Below are 24752 nucleotides of genomic sequence, written 5' to 3'. Positions count from 1 at the left end.
CATTGAGTTACAGAACACACTGGTGCCTGATGTGCTGCTAAAATGTTAACCTGATCCCTTTTCTGTGGCTCTTAGCTATGTTTACATTAAAGGAGGTGGACACTTTTTTTCTGAGGTTACGTCTGTTGCTTAAAATTCTACATTTCCCGATCTTGCTGTGTCACAGTCCTGGCAGTGGAATTGGGTGAGCAGTAAACTCCCAACTTAGTACCAGTAGTGCCTTCTAAAACCAGCCACTTGGAGGTGCACAGGACTTAGCAAACGACTCTTCCATTACTGAGGATACTTGCCTTTCACTTGGTGCTTCCCCATAATAGCATGGCTGAGATTAGTAACTCATCGCGTGGAGGGTCAATGCCCTGTCACTCCGGAGCTTAGAATATGGGGCCCCAACACGCTGGGCACTCCCACCCCCACTCCCACAACGGTTTCTTTAATTCAAGCTTTTCACATGATTTTGCTTTGACTGAATAATGAAGTTTCTTTTCCCACCCTAGGTTCTGCTTTAGATCTTCATTTTAGTGACGTAAATGTTGCATCTCTTGATAAAGAATTAGAGGATCAAGATACTGGTGACATAGGATTAAAAGGTAATCCAGCAACATGGCCCCATTCAGGAATTCAGCAGAATTTAACCTCATTCCAGGACTAAAGCTCACTGCTCATGCACTGCCTGCACCTCTCTCCAATGTTCTCTCTTGATGCCTCATGTTGGTATTGGGTTTCACAGGTGCAGCTGCCCTTTTACTTAGCCTAAATTCATCTGTGAGCCCAGGCAGTGACACGTGGCAAGTTATTTGACTGACTGTAGGGGAGATGATAGCTTGGCCTCCTCGTATCTCACCAGATATCCAGCTCTTACAGCAGGGCTCATTGGCTAATAATGAACAGCAGGGACCTGGGAAAATGTTCCTCAGCCCTGCCCCAGCACAGGGATGCAAAGACCAATTGTAGCACCCACACTGCCACCTGTTTGATAAGTTCAGGGAGACTTAAACTAATAGATTTTAACTAAAAATTTAAATCCCTAACAAAGAGCTTTTAAGAAAGAACTTGTATTTATATAGCACATTTCCTGTATTCAGGAAATCCCAAAGTGCTTCCCAGCAATGAATTACAACAGTGCAGCCCTCCCTCGGTACTGCCCCTCCAATGGTGCAGCCCGGTTTATATGCTCAAATCTACATAAGAACATAAGAAATAGGAGCAGGAGTAGGCCAATCGGCCCCTCGAGCCTGCTCCGCCATTCAATAAGATCATGGCTGATCTGATCCTAACCTCAAATTTAAATTCATGTCCAATTTCCTGCCCGCTCCCCGTAACCCCTAATTCCCTTTACTTCTAGGAAACTGTCTATTTCTGTTTTAAATTGAGTGAGTGAGTAATTGGGAAGGAGAGGGCAAGTCGCAGCGAGTAAATGGAAATAGCGAGAAAATAAGATACGGGTTTGGAGTTTGAATCAGCCCCGGGGAGAGGGGGAAGTTTCCTCCCCAGTCTTGCTTTCATTCGCTGGCAGATGGGGTGCTAACTTTGGCCTCCGCACTCTTGGGTTAGTGAGAGAGAAATTGGAAGCAGCTTGCTACCTAATCACTGTCCAACAAATAGAATTGGAAATGTGGCCAGGTTTGGTGCTGGGGGCTGGTCCCTCACTGACAGCCTGTGTAGGGAGCAGGCACTTGGGGCCTGACATCCATAGAATCTGGGAATGGGTGAAAAGAAAGGGGAAAGGCTTTTTTTAAATGAGTGTCACCATGTATATGGTGGACAGAATTTGCCAAATGCAGTCATTCTGAATGTGGTTTTAATGTTTCTTTGTCTTTAAACTGGCTAAATGCAGACAAGGACAAGTTTGGCACAAACAAGAAATCACAACTCGTTAAACAGGCCGTCATTACAACCATTCAGCTCCATGGTCAAGGGCTGGGGATTAAACACAAGGACACGGTCTCTTTAAACATGGTGTTAGTCTTAACGTTCAGAATTTAAACCTCGTGTGACCAGAAATACCAATTCCAGTAGCAGCAGCAGCAACTAGGCTCGTTGGCTGAAGGGGCCGTCTGGGTGTCCGCTGCGGGCAGGGCCGTCTGTGTCAATCGCCAGGGTCGGGAAGTCGCCAGATTATCTCTAGACAGATTATGAAATCACGTAGCTTTTTTCTTCGATTCTCCTTGAATGCATTTTCAGCAGCCTTTTCCTTTCTCTGGTCTTCCACTGGTGTATGTCCTGCTTCTTCCAGCAGCTATCTCAGCCACACATTTTTTCCTGTGACCCATGGTGAATGTTACTGTGTGACTGGCTGATAAGAGTGTTTCTGTGAACTGTACTGCCAGTTTCCTTCCAATGCTTGTAACTGCAAAATAAGTGGTGTGATCGGTGCAAGCACATTCCAATATGAGTGGATACTGGGATGTTAACCTGCAATCCTGCAGATAGAAGCCAAATGCTGTGGTTGCCTTGCTTATCTGTAGGCATTTTTCTATTGATGTGCCATTGATACGAGGTACACAATACTCCCGTTGCTAGCTGCACCACAGCAATATAAAGAAGGCCAATGCCATGCCGTTGCTGTCCAGCACACGATTTTTTGTGAATCTGAAGAGCAGCTGTGGGCGGCAGTGGGAAACCTAACGTCTTTGTGTTCTAACAGATCGGATTGAGAGCAGTAACACAGTACATAATGAAGGGGAGAGTAATGCTCACAAGTTTCAGGTCTTCAACTGAACACCAAGCTGCTTGTGCCCCAGCACCAAATAAAAATTTTCATTAGAAGCATAGACCTTTGTGATGCATTGTATCTTTCTGGCCGGGGGAGAGGGGTCTTTTTCAATATTTTTTTCAATTTATTTTCTTTTTACAGGTCAGAGGTTATTGGGCAGTTCGGCTCCTGTAAATATTCCAGGATCACTTGCTCGGTCTTCATCCTTGCATTCTTCTTCCTCGTTATCCGCCTCACCACTCGGTTCCCTTTCCCAGTCTTTCCTTTCATCCAGCATGGCTCCACAACAGCAGTCTCAGCAGCCATCAAAGTCTGAGCATGCTCTCCTGGGTACTTCAGCTTCCTCTCACAGTTCCTTGGGTAAGTCACCTAGCCTTTCCCAGATTTGTGTTACGTATTTTGACTTAAGTCGTTCTAAATTTAATTTTTAGAAAGTCTGCAAATTGAGAATGAACCTTATATTGTGCCATAATAGTTCTGTAATTTTACTCAGTCTTTTGAGGGCTATTAAATATGCGGTCTTGTGTAACACACTGAACAGCTTGTAATGAGGAAACCACGGGAACGTCAACACACAAATCAGCATGCGTTTAGGTGTTAGGTATTGATAGTGTCACTCCTTAAGTCTTATCTGTTAAGTGTTATTTGTTAATGGTTCTCTCTCCAAGTACTGTCCCCCTCCCTTCAAATCTGCAGTCATCACCCCCTTAAAAAAACACCCTTGACCCCTGTCCAAGCAAACTACTGCCTCATCTCCAACCTCCCTTTCCTTTCCAAAGTCCTTCAACGTGTTGTCATCTTCCCAAATCCATGCCCATCTTTCCATGTTTGAATCCCTCCAATCAGGTTTCCACCCTTGCCACAGTACTGAAACGGCCTTTATCAAAGTCACAAATGACGTCCTTTGTGATTGTGACCATGGTAGACTATCACTCCTCATTCTTGTTCTCGACCGCAGCCTTGGACTCGGTTGACCACACCATCCTCCTCCAATGCCTCTCATCCGTTGTCCACCTGGGTGGGACCGCGCTCGCCTGGTTCCGTTCTTATCTATCCAGTCATAGCCAGAGAGTCACCTGCAATGGCTTCTCTTCCTGCTCCCTCACTTTTACCTCGAGTCCTCCAAGGATCTATCCTCGGCCCCCTCCTATTTCTCATCTACATGCTGCCCCTCAGAGACATCATCCGAACACACTGTGTCAGGTTCCACAATCAGCTCTACCTCACCACCACCTCCCTCGCGCCTCCACTGTGTATCATTTGTCACATTGCTTGTCCAACATCCAGAACTGGATGGGCAAAAATTTCCTCCAACTAAATACAGGGAAGACCGAAACTCTGTTTCCTAGCCACCGACTCCATCCCTCTCCCTGGCCACTGTCTGAGGCTGAACCAGACCGTTCGCAGCCTTGGCGTCCTATTTGACCCTGAGATGAACTTCTGACCACATATCCACTCCATCACCAAAACCACCTACTTCCACTACCATAACATCTCCCGTCTTTGTCCCTGCCTCAGCTCATCTGCTGAAACCCTCATCCATGCCTTTGTTACCTCTAGACTCGACTGTTCCAATGCTCTCCTGGCCAGCCTCCCATCTTCAACCCTCTATTAACTTGAGCTCTCCCAAAACTCTACTATCCATATCCTAACTCGCACCAAGTCCCACTCACCCATCACCCCTGTGCTCGCTGATCTACATTGGCTCCCAGTCTGGGAACGTCTCGATTTTAAAATTCCCATCCTTGTTTTTAAATCCCTCCATATCCTCACCCTTCCCTATTTCTGTAACCTACTCCAGGCCTACAAACCTCAGATCTTTGCGCTCCTCCAATTCTTGCCTCTTGTGCATCCTTGATTTTCATTTTTATTTGAAAATCACAAGCTTTCAGAGAATTTCTCCTTCGTCAGGTGAGTGTGGGATTCCATGAAGGTTACTGCATATATAGTCAGAGAACAATGCCTGGTGATTACAGATAATCTTTCCAACTGCCTGTTGTCAAGGCAATCAGACAGAGAGACATTGTATATTCAGTAGTCCTGTATGCAATGTCTCTCTGTCTGATTGCCTTGACAACGGGCAGTTGGAAAGATTATCTGTAATCACCAGGCATTGTTCTCTGACTATATATGCGGTAACCTTCATGGAATCCCACACTCACCTGACGAAGGAGAAAGCCTCCGAAAGCTTGTGATTTTCAAATAAAACTGTTGGACTATAACCTGGTGTTGTACGGTTCCTTACATTTGTCCACCCCAGTCCATCACCGGCATCTCCACATCTTGATTTTCATTGCTCCAATATTGGCGGCCTTGCCTTCAGCTGCCTAGGCCCTAAGCTCTGGAATTCCCTCTAAACCTCTCCGCCTCTCTATCTCTCTCCTCCTTTAAGATGCTCCTTAAAATCTATTTCTTTGACCAAGCTTTTGATCACCTGTCCTAATATCTCCTTATGTGGCTTGGTGTCAAATGTTTGATAATGGTCCTGTGAAGCTCCTTGGAACATTTTACTACATTAGAGCTGCTATATAAATGCAAGTTGTTGTTATCATAATAGATATGTGAAATCTCTGTTATATTGGTGAAAAATTCCCATTGTCCTTTCAAACTTGGCTTGCATCTGGAAATAGCACCTTGAACCACATGGCGGGAGGTGAAGGACTGGGGACTGCAGGGTTGTCTGCTGGTGGAGCAGCTTGACGTGATGAATGTTCCAAAGTATCGTACAAGAGGCTTATTGGCTCAAGTATTCAACATGATACAGAAACACAATCATACATTAAATATTTCCACTTAGTCCTGTATTTTATTTGTTCTTTATGTGGTTGAGTGTTTATGTTTTTGATTTCTTTACGATATGTATAATTTCTGTAATTGCTCAGTTAGCCCTCAGCTGCTGTGTCAGTGTGCTGCAAATTGTAAGATCAGTCATTGAGGACTTATGTCCCTTGATAACCTTGCCCACTGTGCCAATGTTTTCACCCCATTTGGGGTGGTTTTTCCACCTTTCTTGACAAAGTACGTGTGAATATAAGTGGGTCTTAAAATCAAATATATTAAAATATCCACAGCCAGTGGTCTTGGGATATATATTTTTGAAATTACATTGTACACATTCATAGTTTTCAAGATAAACAATTTTTTTAATTTGCTAATGAAGAGAAATGCTGCTCTTTTATTCAGTGTATAAATTTTGTTAGCCAATAGTTTGGTCCAGCATTCCCCATTTAGTATGGCCAGGGTAGGTGGTGAAAAGGTGGTGGCTGGCCTAGGTGATTGTGGGTTAGCTAAAACAAGCCGTTAATGTCTGGGAGAGGTCACGAGGACGATTGATGTAGAAAATGGAAAAATGTTCCAATAAGGGATGATTTTGAGTTTGGGGCTGACTCTCAATGTTGGGAAATCCTCCCAGCTGGCACCACATGTTTGAAGTGAGGAAATGTTCTCTTCCCAGTGATAGCATCCCTCATGTAGAGCACAACATTCACAGAAAAAAATCAGAGAATGCTGAGCTCAGTAACAGTAATGAGAAATAGGAGAAAAAGAAACCAAGGAAATGCGAATGAACAGGGCCAGATACCCAGTGAGAAGGGGGAGAATAGTGCACGCAGGTCATTGTGACACTGTATTGAGCTCAAGCTTGCTGACTTATGGTTTGTGCCTGTTACCAGTTTGAGCCGTACTGCTGTTAGAAAGTGCAGAAGGGGCTCGAGCACTCCCAGAGAGAAGTGTGTTGCCTGGCACAACTTGTACAAAGCTTATGATCCATTCTCAGCTGCACTGGTCAAGGCTGTGAGCAAGGAGACTTAAGAAAAGGACAGTGTTTCTTAGTGAGTCACCCACACTTCATCTCTCCCAAGTCAAAATGAATGAAAAATTATTTTTGAAAAGAAATAGAAAGAAACGGAGAAAACATGAGTAAGGAAATGGGACAAAAAAGCGCAGCGCCCTGAATGGGAAGAAATGAGGGAAAGAATTTAGGTGAACGGACAATGTAGGAAAGCAGAGACAGAAATGCTAAAAGCTGCTGCCACTGCCTTTCTGATTTGCTTTTGGAGCCAGATTTTGAGAGATGTTGGGGCACTAATATGAGACGTTGTATGTCATTTTGATGCCCCTCTTTCCTTCTGAACTGTGCACTGCTGTAATCTGTTTTCCTTTCATTAGGTTTGAATGGTGTTTCTGGAAGCATCTGGGATCACTTTGTTAGTGGGAATTTCTCTCCCAGTCCCTCTCCTGTTTTCAGTAGTAGTGCCACAACCACCACCACTGGCTCCAGCAGTAGTGAGCTCGCTAGAGTACGAAGAGAACTTGAGGAGGCTAAGCGGAAGATCAAACAGTGGGAAGACTCTTGGCAGCAAGTGAAGCAGGTAGGTGTGAGAGATGTACGTGCAGCTTTAATAACTTGGAGGTAACTATTTCTTTCTCTCACTCCCTCCCCCCAGGATAGTGGATATATGGAACAGATTACTGGAAAAAGTTGTAAATTCTGGGTCTGTTGATGCTTTTGCAAAGGAATTGTATCAGTACTGATCAAAAAAGAGGATTGAGGTTGTAGACGTGTTAATAGATCTGTTTGATTCACATGGAATTTGGCAAGAGTATAAAGATCTTGGGTGGAGTGGGTTGGCCCACAATTGAGGTAGTCGTACATGAACTTGATGGAACGAGTGGCCTCTTCTCATTCTGTATTTTATGTTAAGTTGCTGATCATCAGTTGATTTTGGATGTGTACTGATCCTATTACACAAATTTCATGTGGCACATTGCCATTCATCTACTAACAATTGATGTCAAAAAAAGGACGAAGGGTTAAACAAAAGCCATTCCCACTGGCTTTATAGTAACAAAAGAAATAGGCTTCACGTTCGTAACATTTTCATGTGTCTTATTGAGGTCCTCGCCTTGTGATCACTTTGCATTAGCCAAGATTCTGTATACATGCAATTTTTCGTATCCCAGATTGATTGGAAACAGCAGGAGTGCGTGCTGGGTTGCAGATACAACATTTCTCAGTGATGCCGTTGTATGTGGCCAGTTCTGGGAATGAATTCATGTCCATAAGAGCAGTGTGCCTCTGTGGTTCTCCCAGTGCTTGTTTTACGATGATGTTTCTGTTACCAGGCATGTGATGCATGGCAGAAGGAAGCTCAGGAGGCCAAAGAAAGGGCAAAAGTGGCAGATACTGACCGGCAAGTAGTATTACAACAGAAGGAAGAAGTGGAAAAACAGCTTAAAAAGCTTCAGGAGGACTTTGATGCTTTATGCCGATCTCCAAATTTTCCCCTTCTAAGAAATTATGGGGATATAGACAAGCTTCCTTTACCAAAGCTTCATTCTATACAAAGTCAATTGCGTGCAGATTTGGACCTTGTAGATGGGGTGAGTTGGAACTTCTGTTAGTATGTAGGAAGTTAGAGACATAGAGCACAAAAAAAACATAACTATTGTCCCCATCATCACCCTCCACCTTATTTTAAAACATGTTACATTCTTCAGCTCCGTGTATAACTGTAGTGTATAATAGTATGTATAACTGACCCCGTACATACCAGGAAAATCCCAGTTTCATTGCTGGTCTGTGCTGAATTGGCTGATCTCAGCAGAATAGCACTACAATTGATCACCTCATCCCTGGGGTGGAGAAGGAAAGCAGCCTGGGGTCCCACTCCTGACTACTATCCTGTGAATGGAAAGTGTATGTGTGTGTATACATGCTGGCAATGATGCCATCTATGGTAGAATAACACATCACCACTTGCTGTCTTGGCTTGCACGTGGAAAGCAGCCTTGGCAGTAAAGTACTAAATGATGGTCGGTGCCTGTAGAGCTGCACCACAGTGAGAGTTGGTGCCTCGGAAGAAATGGGGGAACTTGAGACCAGCAGTCTGCCACTGCCCAAAGACTGGAAATTGGTTACCCACTTCTCCCCTTGAGCAGAGTGGAACCTGAAGAGAAGGAAGCAAAGTCATTCTGAAGTAAAAGAAAAAAATGACTGATTCTTTTAAGAGACTAATAGAAATCAGCTGTTACTTGACCAGATCTTCAGGATAGCAGGTCCCATGGATAGTAAGGGAATGGTATTCTCTTTGATTTGGCAGGGGGTGGGGGAGGAAGGGGAGTGGGGTTAAGAAAAAATGAGTTTGTAATGGACCAGACTATTAATCAGAGGTAGCCTTCTACACATGCTGAACAAAAACTTAATTGTAACTTTTTTATAAAGTTCAGTCTGCTTCATTTTTTTAAATTGTACTTGTGTATAAAATATTTGCAATGTTATATAAACTTACCAAGGGAAATACTAGATGCAGATCACATTTTATGTTTCCATTCAAAACAGGTAATTTATCAGCTCCAGTCGAAGAAATGCATTGTATGCCAGGAGCGGGACCGTTCTATATTACTCCAGCCTTGCCAGCATTATGTCCTCTGTGAGCACTGTGCACCTAACAAAATTGAATGTCCCTATTGCAAAACTAAAGTTATGAATTGGTGATGAATATATTCTAGGTACATGGGACTAGCCTTTTGAAGAACGACTACACTATCCTAACAATTCAAAGCTGTAGTGCCCCCCTCATGTCGGAAATATTTTAAATTATGCAGTGAGTATATCCTACCCTACAAAATACAGTATTCATGTCTGTATTTCTTTACTGAATTATTTTTTTAATTAAACTAGTTATAAGCTCTTCTCTTTCCCGTGGGAAAACTTACAACATGCATCCTGGTAAACCAGTCAATCACAGTGACTCACTCACTCTGCTCTTGAGCACGTTAGCCATACAGTTTGCTGTAGTCTGACTGATGTGCTTCACAGACAATGTTGCTGCATTTCCATCACTTTTGTAGTTGTCCTGCGTTTACAACTGGTCCCTTACCGCATGCATTCAGAAATAAAATTGAAGTAAACTCGAGGCACTTCAAATACCGAATCATAGTGTAGGATCGACTTGCTGTGTATTTCCACCGAATATTGCATGCAGAGCACTGCAGCTTTAGCATTTTTATGTTCTAGTATTTTACATATAAAATTAAAAAAGAAAAAAAAGACTAGGTTATGTGAAGAGGTTTAATTTCCTGTAACGCACTTTGTTAACCTGGGGTTTTTTTTTGTTTAGAGGTTATAATAAATTGCTTTCAAGCTGCTTTGTAGTTTTTTTTTCAGAACATGTGATAATATAAAGCTTTGTATGTGTACTGTGAAACCTGTTAATAGATATTTGGTATTCAGATTCTTACTGTTAAATCATAGTACAGTGAATATTGTTAGATTTCCTATTCTAATTAAGTACTATTATAAATATTAGTATTGTGCAACTTGCTAGGATTTTTACATTTTTCAATTTATAAATTAAGTGCAAACTTTTAATGCTTAAAAGGATAACCAGCAGCAATTTCATAAAGGCACATATGCTAATCTGAGCAAACAATAGTCTGAAGAGAAGTTTGCTATTTTATATAATAAAATGAACCAGTCTTTTTGTTTGTTTTCTTCTCCGAAACAAGCTGCATTGACCAGCGTGTGGTTGGAGATTTTGTAGCTAGCATCATGAAAGTTTTTAATGAATTGTTTTTCTTCTTCTGTTGGAGCAGCTCTTAGCCTTGTAAGCATTTTAAATGACAATGTCTAATTTCTGGCCACTGTTACCAAGTGCCTTCTGCCTTGCCTAAACCTAAATTGCAACGACAACTTCTGTCAGACAGGCAAAGGTACTTTGATGCGAAATCTTTGCACTGATTATATATACGTATATATTTAAATATATAATTAATGCAAATCCACAGACCAGCTTTCTCTAACTAAAGAGGTTAGGTGCATAAAATTCAGGATGAACTTGTATTGAACATAGATGTTGAAATTGCCACCGTTTCTTGTGTCTGATTTTGAGTATACTTATTACCAGAGGGTGATGGCCATTGTGCTTTCTTACCTACACGGCTCACTGAGCAGCATAATATGTACAGGTTATAATTAAGAATGAAAAATTGACCTATTACTGTGTTAATTGAAATTATTTGTCTTCACTTGTCATTCTGTATCAGAAGTCCATTAATATTGTCATCAAAGCGTGGAACTGCCAGTTAGTGATTGAAAGATGCCAACTGTTCAACGAAACTAATTTATTTAAAAATAAATGAAAGACTGGTTGGTGTGGAGTTCTAAACGGTGTTTGGTGTCTGGAGTGAACTGTGCGGTTTATGAAATGGTTAATGGATCATGTCGTGCCGTCAATAGCCAATCGTGCGCATACCCATGTGAATTTTAAATGAGTGTTTATAGTGCATCCAGAGCATTGCAAAGTCCATATGCAAATAGGGAAGAACCCTGGTCACAGCTGGAACATCTTCACACAATAAGATTTGAAGTGTTACATTACATAAAATGGAAAAAGTTCTGTTCAACGTAGACATCAATTGTTATTTTCATGAACCGTGCATCCACAACCAACCTTACTATTTAAACTTGCACCAACCAACTTGTTCTCTTAGAAGGAGCCCAAACTAATGCAGAAGCAGAACAGAATTTTAAAATTGTGTTAATAGTAACATTTAATTGGAGGATCTGTTAGACTTGAAGTTCTCAGCAAGCCCATAATGATATAAGTTGATGCTTTTTTGAAAATTTTTCAAGCGTACAAATGTGGCTAGGTCAAAACCCCAAAGCCAGTCTGAACCGATTTCCTATTTAAGATCTATTTTAAATGCTTTCTTTCAGACTTTTAATGTCTTAAGTTTATGACCCCCTAATAAAGGGTGGGGCCATTGCCTTGCGAAAGTCTAATGCCTATTGCTCTAGTATAATGAACTTAACTTAATGCAATGGTTAAGGATCAACTTCAGAGAGTCAAGCACATTGCTGTTGACCAGTGCTATAAGGATGCATTTACACTGCATACAGTGAACTGAGCAAATTGCACTGTAGTTTGCTGTGGGTATGGAGACTGTACTTTCATCATGGCAGGGATCTGCAGTTTGGGTTTGAAATTCCCAGCTTTAGGAAGTCAAATCGCTGATCAGACTCTGTGTTTGCACATCAACTTTAATGTCACAACAAAGTGGAAACTGCTTCAGTGTGTATATGCACCCCTACCATGTGATCTGCATTTGCAAACCCCCACCACTCCCAGGCTCCACAATAGAGACAGTGAGATGTTGACTGTTGCTGAGACGCACACACAAACAAAATGAGCATTCCACACTTTCCTGATGTGTTATAATGGACTTCTGGCCCACATGTAGTCTTTGCCAAAGAACTTTTCTGTATAGCAATTTATTATCTGTAGTTTTAATAAGACATGTAAATACTGAACAGTAGCTAGTTATAGGCAGAATTGCTGAAACAGTGACCAAAATTAGAAATTTTAATTCTGTATTGTGTTCTCGGTAAGGGAAAGAGATTCCACTTTTTTTGTATAAAGATGAAGCTTATTACATGAAATGCTCTTTGATCACAGACTGCTAACATTTCTTTGAGAAGAATGTGGAATGTATGAAGTTCTGCAGTTATAAAGTACATTGTATTGGGAAAAACACCAACTTTACATAAAAGCAGTCCAGAAATAGAGGTTTACTTACATCTGTTCAAGATAATTGCGAAGTAAAATTTTGCTTGGTATTCTGTTTTTTAAAAGAAAATAGTGGCCATATGCATCAATGCTTAGTTAAATTGCTTATAAGAATTTTGTAGGTTTTTTTGTTGTATTGAAATTTGTCACGTTAATGGTAAGCCTATTACATATTAATGCTTGTGCACTACTGTTGGCATTCAAGAGGAACTGTGTTACAAAACTAGCTCGTTCGTTACTGCATGCACTGTACTCTGCCCCCATCATGATAGAAAATAGTTGGTTTTGAAAAAAAATGCCATTTTATCTTCACAGTTGTGGAACGGGATGTGGGATTATTGACTGATGTGCAGAACTGAATGTACGTTTGAACAAGTTATTCACAGCCCAACTTCCTTTTCACAAACCTGGCAACTCAGCCTGGCTGTAGTAATTGGAAGGAATTGTCCCAATGCAAATTGTATGGCAGGAGAAATGAGAGCTAATGTAAATTAGAGTTAAGAATTCATAGAAAGATTAGGGCAAGATTATCAATCATGTCAGTACTCAATTTTAGAGGATGAATTTTTAATCCCTTTCTCCAAATACTCCTCCTTTTGCTGCCAATGCCAAAGTCTTGTAAATATTTTGTTGTTGAATCGAAAATGTCAGTTTGTTTGCAATCTTGTTGCTCTCCTCCCCCTCCCACTTGAATATTGTGGGTCAGTATTGTAACAGACCATAGCTCATGCAAAATGGGCCTGGTCAGTCTCCGAATTAGTTTTTTAAAACCTCCAGGTGGCTGATATTTAATTCCTGAAGTGGTCTGTTTTTGTGAGTCCCTGCTTCAAAGTTATGCAGACAACCTGAGCTAGCAAATGAATCGGCTACGTTGACATTAAGATTCTGCATGAATCTTCATGGTGAGAAAGCTATTACTTGTCTGGAGGAGTTGTGTTTGAGCCACTAGTAGTAGTCATCCTGTCTGAACCTGTATTTTTCTGTTCTTTAAGGGCGTGTTTACACCAACATTGGTGTCGCATCAAAACAGCTTCTACTTCACTGCAGCAATAAACTTAATGTGTAAGCTGTCAAATCGCTCACTGTCTGACTCTCCACAGCACTGGAATCTTTGGGAAATCCCAGCTGCTGGAGTTTTCAAATCCAAAATGCAGATCCCTTACAGTGCAAGCATAGTCTCTATACCCACAGTGAGCTCGAGAAACCCACTCTGTTCACTGTACAGTATAGACGCACCCAAAATCAACAAGGCAGAATTCATCTCTCTCGCTCTGTCTCTGTTTGTCTCTTTCTCTATCTGTTTGTCTTTCTGTCTGTCTCTCTCTCTGAGTTTGTCTCTCTCTATCTCACACAATTATAATTTATGATACACTTTGGAACAGGTGGTCAGAATTAAAGGGACAGAATTCACCACAAAACATTATGGAAGTGCAGAACACGTCCCTATTGGATGTTGGCTCAACTTGTGCACTTCCAGCATTTGTATGTTTTTCTCTTTATCTCTACAAAAAGAAAACTAAATTGGGACAGGACCTGGGCAGCTCCATCACTGCTTTTTTTAAATGGTCCTGTGAGCCATTGAATAACCTGGGACTGTGAAGGCCTGCACTGTGAGCTTACTGCCTCACGCATCCCACAGGAGCGCTGCTCTTCTGCCCACCCCACTGTTTGGCACCATTGTAACTTTTGTATAGATAAGAACCCAACAGCCCACCACCACCCCCCACCCCCAAAAAAACACTTTTTTAAAAATGCAAAAGGTTTATAATTGCAGAGCACTTAAACAGAAATATGCAGTGGGCAATCTTGGAACACATTAAATATCCCATAATAATCTAGCCACAACTTGTGCAGCTGCTTCTTTCTCAAGTAATGCAGTGAATCAGTGTTGGAATGTTTTCCATTTGCGAGGTTTCTACAGTATATTGACAGTGAAACCTAAATTTATGAATTAAATGTTTTTCTCCCTACCTACTCCCCAGTAGATGTTAAATGTGAAATATGCACAGAAATAACTCATGAAGGAAATGGTTAGCATTAATGGTGCAAAACCAGTAGGAAAGTGTAAATGGCCAACAAAGAGCATTTAGAAAGTAACATACAAGTGCCAAAACTGCCTTAAAAATCACTCATAACCATAAATGCCAAATACTCAAATCATATTTTACAGAAAAATTAATAGCAGTCCCAACAATATTACAAAAGTATTTCAAAGGGAAAAGCACCTGCAGATCACTGGGTGTCCTTTATAATGAACAGACAAATAGAATTTTATATGTAATTGTTCAGGATCAGGAAGGAGGTATGGTTACGTGCAGTGTGGTAACGAATGAATTGCTGAAATTCCCATAGTGAGTAGCTTGTAATTTGCTGTACGATAGATTGAAATGAATCATTCCCAGGAGTGTGAAGTCACTGAAGGTGTGTTCGTATACAAACTATTTCCCCCGTCAGTGTTCAGTGTGAATGGTTCCATAGTGGAGCAGAATTTTGCACCAGCTGGAGATATTTCAGGAGATGTCTCCATCACCACTTGGCTCTTTTTTTTAAAAATATATAAATGCGTATTTACAGAAGCTTTAGCGAGATCTATGTTGACTGGTTTGATTTTCCAGATGACATTTCTACTAGCAAGCAGATTGATGTTTACAATTAATAGACCTGCAAGACAAAAGGAGGGCATAGTTAACCATTCCTGTTTGTAATGCATCCCATCGTCCCCTTCCCTTTCTTTGACTTCATAAACATTTGTCTTTCCCTTGTACCTGGACCTTTGCTGTTATATAATTGCCCATTAATGAGGAATGAGAGTAATATAGCTCAACATCACCCTCTGTTTATCACTCCTGGAGAATTCATTGCCTGTGCTCAGGGACTGCTGCTGATGGCCTCCAGCTGAGGTATGAGTAAACCTGCATCCTCCCACTGAGTGACATGATGTCCAGCAGTGAGTGTGCTTTAAGGCACATTTGTTGTAATTCACTAATTAATGCTTCACTACAGAAATAACTTGCTGCCATGTTAAATAAAGTATTAAATTTCTGTGACTCTTGCAGTACTGAACTACCTTCTGCAGGGATTGCAGAGTGAGTTTAAGTTGTTACATCTGATCAAGTTTATAAATTTAAAATGTTCAGCTTCATCAATGGCCCTGTAGAAAAAATTTAAGGTTCCTGGTAGTGTGCTTTGCATCCTAACACTCTACTCTGCTGAGCAACAGGAGCCTGTACAACATCTAACTTTTAAGATAGTGCACCAACAGTAAATGGTGAAGATTTTAGTTTTGTACTTATTTTATCTCAATGTTAGTAAATTTTTACTGCCAGGATTCTCCACTGAAAGAAATTGGATTCATTGTCAGATGGTGGATGTGGTGTGCTGGGTGATGACTGAGGGACTAAGTCTGAGGGTAACCATCATTGCACTGGAATAAATAATTCCACTAATGGGGAAAAGTATAGAATAAAAATAATTTTAACCGTAAGACCTTAAAACAACTTTCTGAAAATATTAAATACGTAATGGGGATGGTTTCTATTTGAACACACTTTCAGATTCTTTAGATGGAAGTTCCTCAAGCTGGGAAGAGCAATGAAACGGGAGGAAAAACTCTTTCTCAGGGTATAAGGAACCATCTGTAGTGAGAGTTTGTAAAGCATTCTGTGGAAGTCGAGCTGCATTTATAGATCTGTTTATCTAGGAACCTCACTGGGGATAGTGTTGTGACTGGGGCAACAGGAATGACGGGCTGTTGAAATAATTCAGCAGCCAGGCAGTTGTGCTGGTTGCTGGGCACATCACCAGTTCCAACTGAAACAAAAACCCAGTAAGCCTCTGCCCGTTTTACCCCAATCATAATCGTGTACGGTCTATTGCAATGTTATTTTATCACAGGGCATATAAGGCCAACCAATTTCAAACTTCATTGCACGGGTAGCCTGCAGCTAAACCAGTGAATAGTTACTTCGGAATCTCCAAGTAATTTATCCACTGTGCTCCTGGAATTTTGACATTCAAGATAAATAACGGGAGGTGCAAGAGTGCAATGAGATTACTGGCAACATTGTATTACAACAGTAACATATCCCTGATTCCCGTGTTTTATGTATTGACGTGGAATAGCTCATATCTTAACTAGTGTTTAAATATTACTGAAATATTGTCTTGGTATATTAATTTTTTTGTGGTCAAAGCAAGACCTTAATTGAATATTATGGGAATTTTTCATTTTGTGTATTAATTTATGGAAGCCTGTTGTATGCGATCTAGGTGAGTGTACACACAGAATGGCGATCTGAATGGAATGTTCTTTTAGAAGGTATTTATAAATGCATAATCATTTTACTCTAGTTCATTGTTTAAATTGTTAACACTTGTTAAGATTTTTACACTATAGCATTTATGCAGTGGTTTACAGAATTCATGGAATTATTTTTATTATCAATATGGGAATTAAAATAATTTTTGATCCTCAAAAGATGCTATTATATTAATTGCTTGCCTCTTACCCACACTTCCAAGCTACAGGCTTTTAAAACTCAAGCTTGGTGTCATAGCACTACTTTCTGATTTACCTGTCTTCTTCTGCTCCCTCAAACCTCCGCGTCCTGCATTCTGGGTTTTAGGCCTTCGACTGGCTGTCTTAGTTTTTTTTAATGGTTCTGGTCGTTTATGATAATATTGGTTGTTAAATCTGGCATTCAGGGGATTGGGTGGCAGAGTACTCAAAAATTGTCCATAACGTGGCACCAATTGTCAGTTTTATTCAGCCTGATCGTAAGATTGGCTGGTATGAAAAATTCGACCTGGTGCAATTAAAGGTTGCTTTTCTGAGGGTGAGATATCAGGGTTAAAAAGTAAGTTACGGTCAGGGTTATGGCTACTCTAAAATGGAGGGAGTTGTGCCTGGAACTACCTCCCTCACGTTAGGCTGCAAGTATAAAGAATGAACATGCATTTATATAGTATCTTATCACCGCCTCAGCGTATCTGATAATTAATTTGTTCTGTTTGCGCTGTGCAAACGTTTTAAGAATAAAGTCCCATAATGCGATGCATGAACAGATGATCTGTTTGTTAGCTGAGGGCTACAGAGAGCTTTTCTCTGCATAGTGCCATTCGATCTTTCACGTCTACCTAAACTAGTAGATGGGACCTAGATTCATCTGAACAGTTACCGCTCTGATAGTGTTCATTACTCCACGCCTTACCTTAAATTGTGGTGTAGTGGAACTTGAACACCCACAATATGGGAGTGGCAATGTTACCACCTGAGTCAAGAGAATTGAAATTTGAGGAAGAGGGGTTGGTATTTCTTCCTATCCAAAGGAGGGTCGGTCGGCCACCCACAGAAGGGAATAATGTACCATACACAATGCTTATAAATGAAACGGACCTATTTTAACGGCCTATTTCTGGTAGTAACTGACGTGGCGATTTTGATTCTGGCAGCATAAAGGTTGACATTTCAGCCCGGATTTATATGCCAGCAATGCAATTTAATATTGCGTTCCTAGTTAATCTGTTATTACCAAATCTGCCATACGCTTTAAAGAGGGCATTTGGTACTGGAGATGCCACCAATCACAGGTTGGGCGGGTGTGCATAGTACCGGGAGTTTGGTTGGAGCTGCTGCCAATCACAGGTTGGGCGGTTCCCTTTACCGCTGGCCCATTAGCGGAGCCGCAGGCTGTGGGGATGCCGGCTCTGCGCCGAATGTGAGTCCAAAGCAGGAGCTGCGCCAGTGTCGGGGGTGGCTGGGTTTTTCACTGACGGATGGGGTGCCGCTAAATAACTGAATGGAGCAGCGACGAAGTATGAGCCCCATCACAGCGAGGGGGGGGGTGTGTGAGCCCCATTACAGCGAGGGGCAGGAGGGGGACACTGGGGGGGGGGGGTGTGAGCCCCATTACAGCGAGGGGGACACCGGGGTGGGGGGAGGGGGTGAGCCCCATTACAGCAAGGGGCAGGAGGGGGGTGAGCCTGTCAACGAGTAGCCCGTAGAATGGGCGAGGGAGGTGGGTCTGAGGTTATGGTTTAATATGTTGGTTTTAACCCCGTTGACAGCACACTGCGGATCGAAACACTGGCGTAATTCTCGCTGGTCACTGATGTAACTTTAAGCTCTCAATCTGTCACCGAGTCGGAGGCCCTTGACCTGCAGCGTGGAGGCAAAATCACAGCTCTATTTTCTTTCACTTTGAAGACCAATAACTTCTGTCCCAACTCAGACCAGCATGATCCCTCCTCCAGCCTGCTGTGCAGCTGTAGATCAGTGTCCCACCGTGACAAACAAGTTCTTTCACCGTCTGTTTCGACCTTCTCATTAATTTAGACTTAGATTCTCTGCTCCACTAGCCTGAACTTACTTCGTTCACCTTTAATACTGAATTAATTCACTCCTGAATGTTACAGCTCGTCCCCATTACATTTCTAGCTACTGATCTAATCGGGGAATAACGTTTTACATCTAGAAATGTAGAAACAACCTCAACATTTATTCAGCTTGTAAGTAATTTGGAAACATCCGAGCACTGAAACACGATCCATTCCAAAGACCCCAGTCGATAAGTCATTGCTCTCTGCTCAGAGAATAAATGTACGGGGAGAACCCGTGTTTAAAATAAGCTGGGTTTCCAGACACGGCAAGAGAGGGGTTTCTGCTTCGAACAGGTCATCGATTCCCAGCACTCCCCGAGTCGATGCCCAGACTGTCCATCGGTCGGTGGTTACAGGACGTTGTGCCGGAGCCCCAGGTCTCCTCGAAGGTGTTTGTTCCCCAGCGGTTGGTGTCCGGTCACCGCACGGTTTTCCTCGCTCACTGAGAGAGAAAACATTAAACTTCATTTTAACAACGACATTTGTACAGGAACTGAAACCCTTCCCCGAAACTCCCCCTCCTCCCCCAAAAAAATCTTGATCACTGAGCCGCTGGACCGTTGCGGTCTGTGGAAATGACCCCAGCCTGGATTCGGCACTTTTGGGGAGACTTTACAAAGCTGAGAGACGATACTGACCGGAGCGGATTGTGGAGGAGATGTTGTGTTGGGACAGTAAATCCTTCAGCCTCTGGACCTCCGCCGAGAGTTTACTCCGCTCCTGAATTGGGAAAGGACAAAAACAGTGAACGGAATGAGTTACATTAAACAGAAAAATGTATATAAGAGACAAACTACAGACATGAAATCTGGATTGAGAAAAATCCACTCAGCTCCTGTTCCGTCCATTGTGTCCAGTTTGCAATCTCACGGACTCTCCCCCCACCCCCCCAGGGGCCGGAATGGGTGGAGTAAAGTTCGGAATAAATTCTCCTCCATCCCCACAGGGAATCAACCAAACAGCAGCTGCTGACATTTAATGCAATAATCCCTCCCCCACCATCACACACGAAGCCCCCGCTCTCTATCAGACATCCCCCCACCAATCAGACACACCGAGCCCCCCCCCAATCACACACACCGAGCCCCCCACCAATCACACACACCGAGCCCCCCACCAATCACACACACCGAGCCCCCCACCAATCACACACACCGAGCCCCCACCAATCACACACACCGAGCCCCCCACCAATCACACACACCGAGCCCCCCATCACACACACCGAACCCCCCCACCAATCACACACACCGAGCCCCCCATCACACACACCGAACCCCTCCCCCAATCACACACACCGAACGCCCCCCATCACACACATCAAACCCCCCTCAATCACACACCGAGCCCCCCATCACACACACCGAGCCCCCCCCCCATCACACACATCAAACCCCCCTCAATCACACACCGAGCCCCCCATCACACACACCGAGCCCCCCCCCCCATCACACACATCGAACCCCCCCTCAATCACACACACTGAGCCCCCCCAATCACACACACCGAGCCCCCCCCCCACACACATCGAACGCCCCCCCATCACACACATCGAACCCCCCCATCACACACACCGAGCCCCCCCCACACACATCGAACGCCCCCCCATCACACACATCAAACCCCCCATCACACACACCGAGCCCCCCACCCCCATCACACACATCGACCCCCCCCCTCAATCACACACACCGAGCCCCCCATCACACACACCGAACCCCCCCAATCACACACACCGAGCCCCCCCCCACACATCGAACCCCCCCCACACACACCGAGCCCCCCCCCCCACACACACCGAGCCCCCCATCACACACATCGAACCCCCCCCCCAATCACACACACCGAGCCCCCCATCACACACACACCGAGCCCCCCCCCCCACACACATCGAACCCCCCCCCCCAATCACACAGCACCGAGCCCCCCCATCACACACATCGAACCCCCCCCCCAATCACACACACTGAGCCCCCCCAATCACACACACCGAACCCCCCCCAATCACACACACCGAGCCCCCCCCCACACATCGAACCCCCCCCATCACACACACCGAACCCCCCCCAATCACACACACCGAGCCCCCCCCCCACACACATCGAACCCCCCCCCCAATCACACACACCGAGCCCCCCCGTCACACACATCGAACCCCCCCCCCCAATCACACACACCGAGCCCCCCATCACACACACCGAGCCCCCCCCCCACACACATCGAACCCCCCCCCCCAATCACACACACCGAGCCCCCCCATCACACACATCGAACCCCCCCCCCAATCACACACACTGAGCCCCCCCCAATCACACACACCGAGCCCCCCCAATCACACACACCGAGCCCCCCCAATCACACACACCGAGCCCCCCCCCACACACATCGAACCCCCCCAATCACACACATCAAACCCCCCCATCACACACATCGAACCCCCCAATCACACACATCAAACCCCCCAATCACACACACCGAACCCCCCCCCAATCACACACACCGAGCCCCCCCAATCACACACACCGAGCACCCCCCCCACACACATCGAACCCCCCCCCCCAATCACACACACCGAGCCCCCCAATCACACACACCGAGCCCCCCATCACACACATCAAACCCCCCAATCACACACACCGAGCCCCCCCCAATCACACACCGAGCCCCCCCCCAATCACACACACCGAGCCCCCCCCAATCACACACACCGAGCCCCCCCAATCACACACCGAGCCCCCCCCCCAATCACACACCGAGCCCCCCCCCAATCACACACCGAGCCCCCCCCCAATCACACACACCGAGCCCACCCCCAATCACACACACCGAGCCCCCCCCAATCACACACACCGAGCCCCCCCCCAATCACACACACCGAGCCCCCCCCAATCACACACACCGAGCCCCCCACCAATCACACACACCGAGCCCCCCCCAATCACACACACCGAGCCCCCCACCAATCACACACACCGAGCCCCCCCAATCACACACCGAGCCCCCCCCCAATCACACACACCGAGCCCCCCCCATCACACACACCGAGCCCTCATCACACACATCAAACCCCCCCATCACACACACCGAGCCCCCCCCCCAATCACACACACCGAGCCCCCCCCCCCAATCACACACACCGAGCCCCGCCATCACACACACCGAGCCCCCCCCATCACACACACCGAGCCCCCCCCAATCACACACACCGAGCCCCCCCCATCACACACACCGAGCCCCCCCCATCACACACACCGAGCCCCCCCCCAATCACACACACCGAGCCCCCCCCAATCACACACACCGAGCCCCCCCCCAATCACACACACCGAGCTCCCCCATCACACACACCGAGCCCCCCATCACACACACCGAGCCCCCCAATCACACACACCGAGCCCCCCCATCACACACACCGAGCCCCCCCATCACACACCGAGCCCCCCCCCAATCACACACACCGAGCCCCCCCCAATCACACACACCGAGCCCCCCCCAATCACACACCGAGCCCCCCCCCAATCACACACACCGAGCCCCCCCCAATCACACACACCGAGCCCCCCCCCATCACACACCGAGCCCCCCCCCAATCACACACACCGAGCCCCCCCCCAATCACACACACGGAGCCCCCCCCCAATCACACACACCGAGCCCCCCCAATCACACACACCGAGCCCCCCCCAATCACACACCGAGCCCCCCCCAATCACACACCGAGCCCCCCCAATCACACACACCGAGCCCCCCCCATCACACACACCGAGCCCCCCCCCAATCACACACACCGAGCCCCCCCCCCATCACACACACCGAGCCCCCCCCCCATCACACACACCGAGCCCCCCCCCCCAATCACACTCACCGAGCCCCCCCATCACACACACCGAGCCTCCCCCCCATCACACACACCGAGCCCCCCATCACACACATCGACCCCCCCCAATCACACACACCGAGCCCCCATCACACACATCGACCCCCCCCAATCACACACACCGAGCCCCCATCACACACATCGACCCCCCCCCAATCACACACACCGAGCCTCCCCCCCCATCACACACATCGACCCCCCCCCCCCCCAATCACACACACCGAGCCCCCAATCACACACACCGAGCCCCCATCACACACATCGACCCCCCCCCCAATCACACACATCAACCCCCCCAATCACACACACCGAGCCCACCCCCAATCACACACCGAGCCCCCCCCCAATCACACACACCGAGCCCCCCCCAATCACACACACCGAGCCCCCCCATCACACACACCGAGCCCCCATCACACACATCAAACCCCCCCATCACACACACCGTCGAGCCCCCCCCCCAATCACACACACCGAGCCCCCCCCTCAATCACACACACCGAGCCCCCCCCCCATCACACAGCCGAGCCCCCCCCCCAATCACACACACCGAGCCCCCCCCCAATCACACACACCGAGCCCCCCCCCATCACACACACCGAGCCCCCCCCCCAATCACACACACCGAGCCCCCCCCCAATCACACACACCGAGCCCCCCCCCAATCACACACACCGAGCCCCCCCCCAATCACACACACCGAGCCCCCCCCCAATCACACACACCGAGCCCCCCCCCATCACACACACCGAGCCCCCCCCCAATCACACACACCGAGCCCCCCCCATCACACACACCGAGCCCCCCCCCCCATCACACACACCGAGCCCCCCCCCCCATCACACACACCGAGCCCCCCCCCCATCACACACACCGAGCCCCCCCCCATCACACACACCGAGCCCCCCCCCCCATCACACACACCGAGCCCCCCCCCCATCACACACACCGAGCCCCCCATCACACACATCGACCCCCCCCCCATCACACACACCGAGCCCCCCCCCCCATCACACACACCGAGCCCCCCCCCCCCCCATCACACACACCGAGCCCCCCCCCCCATCACACACACCGAGCCCCCCCCCCCATCACACACACCGAGCCCCCCCCCCCATCACACACACCGAGCCTCCCCCCCCATCACACACATCGACCCCCCCCCCAATCACACACACCGAGCCCCCGATCACACACATCGACCCCCCCCCATCACACACACCGAGCCCCCATCACACACATCGACCCCCCCCCCATCACACACATCGACCACCCCCCCCATCACACACATCGACCCCCCCCCCATCACACACATCGACCCCCCCCCCAATCACACACACCGAGCCCCCCATCACACACATCGACCCCCCCCCCAATCACACACACCGAGCCCCCCCATCACACACACCGAACCCCCCCCAATCACACACCCGAGCCCCCCCCCACACATCGAACCCCCCCCCATCACACACACCGAACCCCCCCCCAATCACACACACCGAGCCCCCCCCCCACACACATCGAACCCCCCCCCCCAATCACACACACCGAGCCCCCCCCCAATCACACACACCGAGCCCCCCCCCCACACACATCAAACCCCCCCATCACACACATCGAACCCCCCCCCAATCACACACACCGAGCCCCCCCAATCACACACACCGAGCACCCCCCCCCACACACATCGAACCCCCCCCCCCAATCACACACACCGAGCCCCCCCATCACACACACCGAGCCCCCCCCCAATCACACACACCGAGCCCCCCAATCACACACACCGAGCCCCCCATCACACACATCAAACCCCCCCAATCACACACCGAGCCCCCCCCCCAATCACACACACCGAGCCCCCCCCAATCACACACACCGAGCCCCCCCCAATCACACACCGAGCCCCCCCCCAATCACACACACCGAGCCCACCCCCAATCACACACACCGAGCCTCCCCCAATCACACACACCGAGCCCCCCCCCCATCACACACACCGAGCCCCCCCCCAATCACACACACCGAGCCCCCCACCAATCACACACACCGAGCCCCCCCCAATCACACACCGAGCCCCCCCCCAATCACACACAACGAGCCCCCCCCCAATCACACACACCGAGCCCCCATCACACACATCAAACCCCCCCATCACACACACCGAGCCCCCCCCCCCAATCACACACACCGAGCCCCCCCCATCACACACACC

The 24752-nt window shown here is 47.0% G+C and overlaps 2 protein-coding genes across 2 annotated transcripts in view; one reads left to right on the top strand and one right to left on the bottom strand.

Annotated features, from left to right (window-relative positions):
* unkl (unk like zinc finger) overlaps nucleotides 1–16762 on the top strand; it is a 43185-nt gene extending 26423 nt beyond the window's left edge. The window contains exons 10-14 of the mRNA XM_068003086.1: nucleotides 498–590; nucleotides 2858–3076; nucleotides 6884–7086; nucleotides 7841–8098; nucleotides 9057–16762. Coding sequence (XP_067859187.1) covers nucleotides 498–590; nucleotides 2858–3076; nucleotides 6884–7086; nucleotides 7841–8098; nucleotides 9057–9212 — 929 coding nt within the window. The 3' untranslated portion in view covers nucleotides 9213–16762. The remainder of the gene's footprint in view (nucleotides 1–497; nucleotides 591–2857; nucleotides 3077–6883; nucleotides 7087–7840; nucleotides 8099–9056) is intronic.
* Nucleotides 16763–18761: 1999 nt separating this feature from the next.
* gnptg (N-acetylglucosamine-1-phosphate transferase subunit gamma) overlaps nucleotides 18762–24752 on the bottom strand; it is a 38212-nt gene continuing 32221 nt past the window's right edge. Inside the window, exons 10-11 of the mRNA XM_068003087.1 lie at nucleotides 19302–19383; nucleotides 18762–19105 (exon numbers count right to left, since the gene is read on the bottom strand). Coding sequence (XP_067859188.1) covers nucleotides 19014–19105; nucleotides 19302–19383 — 174 coding nt within the window. The 3' untranslated portion in view covers nucleotides 18762–19013. The remainder of the gene's footprint in view (nucleotides 19106–19301; nucleotides 19384–24752) is intronic.

This window comes from Heptranchias perlo, chromosome 22, assembly GCF_035084215.1.
Source record: "Heptranchias perlo isolate sHepPer1 chromosome 22, sHepPer1.hap1, whole genome shotgun sequence".
NCBI lineage: Eukaryota > Metazoa > Chordata > Chondrichthyes > Hexanchiformes > Hexanchidae > Heptranchias > Heptranchias perlo.
The sequence above is the reverse complement of the archived record's forward strand: the minus strand, read 5'-3'. Positions and strand labels throughout refer to the sequence as shown.